General features: G+C 48.9%; 1 protein-coding gene across 1 annotated transcript; it reads right to left on the reverse strand.

Moving 5' to 3' along the window:
- Window positions 1–580: 580 nt before the first annotated feature.
- LOC149526102 (olfactory receptor 52E4-like) lies at window positions 581–1,540 on the reverse strand. The gene has a single exon (XM_089777291.1). It carries the CDS (start codon window positions 1,538–1,540, stop codon window positions 581–583), a length of 960 nt encoding a protein of 319 aa, XP_089633417.1.
- Between the last annotated feature and the right edge of the window lie 360 nt (window positions 1,541–1,900).

The raw sequence follows: 1,900 nt of genomic DNA on the forward strand, positions 1-1,900 counted from the left end.
TCCCTTAGGTGGCTAGCAGCTGTAGCTGCAGCATGGGACAAGAACACAAGGTGATGCTGTAGGACTGAATATGGCCTTTTGAATAATTGTTGCTGCCACTTTATTCAATTGTAAAAAAAATCTTATTGAACATATGTCCTGTCAGGTACCAAGGGGACAGTGTTGATTTTGCTTGGTGAGATTATGCTGTATATACAACGGTATCGTTGTCTGCAGTTATGACAATTGGGGATGAACTGGTACCAGAGGAACAGGGCCAGTTCATGACAGAGAAGTGGTACTGGGCAGACAGTCAGGGTTCTCAGTTTCTATTCCCAGCTCTGCCACCAACTCCATCTGTCTTGGGTGACTCATTTTACCTCTGGGTGTCTCAGTCTTTCCAGGACATGGGGATAATGCTACCTAGCAGCCTAGCTAAAAAGCTTCCAGATACAGTGAGCAAAAGCCTGATGCAGAGCGTCTGTTAGACTCAGCCTCACTGATTAATGCTGGGTAATGGGTGCCCTGTAGTTCAAGAGAGGGTATCGTGTATGCTTGTAAATAGCCAGCACGGCACAGACCTTGGTCTGAAAACCAGACATTAGGAGAAATCTTTCATCCCTTTATGGGCAAAGAACCCTAAAACCCTGCTACGGATCTGTTTGGTCCTCACCCCGTAGATGATGGGGTTCAGCATGGGGGGCACCAGGAGGTACATATTGGCTGTGAGAATGTGGAAATGCAGGGGCACATTGCGGCCAAACCGGTATGTGAGGGAGGAGAAGAAACCTGGCACGTAAAACGATAAGATGGCACAGAGGTGGGATATGCAGGTCCCAAAAGTCTTGAGCTGGGCATCCTTTGTGGGGAGGCTGAAGATGGCCCTGAGGATCTCCGTGTAGGACACAGCAATAAAGAACACATCCAGACAGAATACACAGAATACTACAAAGAGGCCATAGTAACTACTGGAGCGGGTGTCGGCACAGGCCAGCTTCACCACGGCCATGTGCTCACAATATGTGTGGGGGATGATGTTGGTTCTACAATATGGCCACTGCTTTGCCAAGAGGACATAGGGCAGGACGAGGATGCCACTGCGCAGCAGCACGGCCAGGCTGATCTTGGCAATGACTCTGTTTGTCAGGATGGTGGAATGTCTCAGGGGATGGCAGATGGCCACGTAGCGATCCAACGCCATGGCCACGAAGATCCCGGACTCCATCACTAAGAAGCAATGAAGGAAGTACAACTGGGTGAGGCAGGCATTGAATTCGATTTCCCTGGCATTGAACCAGAAGATGCTCAGCATTTTGGGCAAGGTGGACGTGGACAATACCAGGTCGGTGACGGCCAGCATGCAGAGGAAATAGTACATGGGCTCATGGAGGCTCGGCTCCCTCTTCACAATGAACAGGACGATGAAGTTCCCCAGGAGGGCTACAGCATAAATGCAGCAGAAGGGGATGGAGATCCAGACATGGGCAATCTCCAGGCCAGGGATGCCCATCAGGATGAAGGTGAAAGGGTTGGTGAAGTTAGTGGCGTTGGAATCTGACATGGAGTATGGGAGAAGATAGCCAACTGTGAGGCAGAACGGCGTCTCCTGCAGTTACCGCAAGTATCCCTGACTCCTTTACGTGCTCAGAGTCTAGGGTAATGGTCAGAGCACAAATACCTGGATAGGGAGACAATGTTAATAGGAGAGATTAAATGCGCAACTGTGGACTATTCTCCTGGGTGATGCATATTGGTCATTCTTCACTCATTTTGATTCCCTATTTTGATTACTCAGAGCAATTAACTTAGAACTGCTGACCCTACTAATGCTAGTCCCCTATTTTATCGTGTTCCTTGCATCAGATAATACATACACATCATGGTGTGGGAAATGTACAACAAATTCTTCCCCTGCCCACCT

The sequence above is a fragment of the Pelodiscus sinensis genome, chromosome 1 (assembly GCF_052426305.1).
Source record: "Pelodiscus sinensis isolate ZL-2025 chromosome 1, ASM5242630v1, whole genome shotgun sequence".
Classification (NCBI taxonomy): Eukaryota; Metazoa; Chordata; order Testudines; family Trionychidae; genus Pelodiscus; species Pelodiscus sinensis.

Excerpts from the sequence above, each read along its gene's own strand:
- LOC149526102 (XM_089777291.1), bottom strand. The coding sequence starts at position 1,540 with ATGTCAGATTCCAACGCCACTAACTTCACCAACCCTTTCACCTTCATC.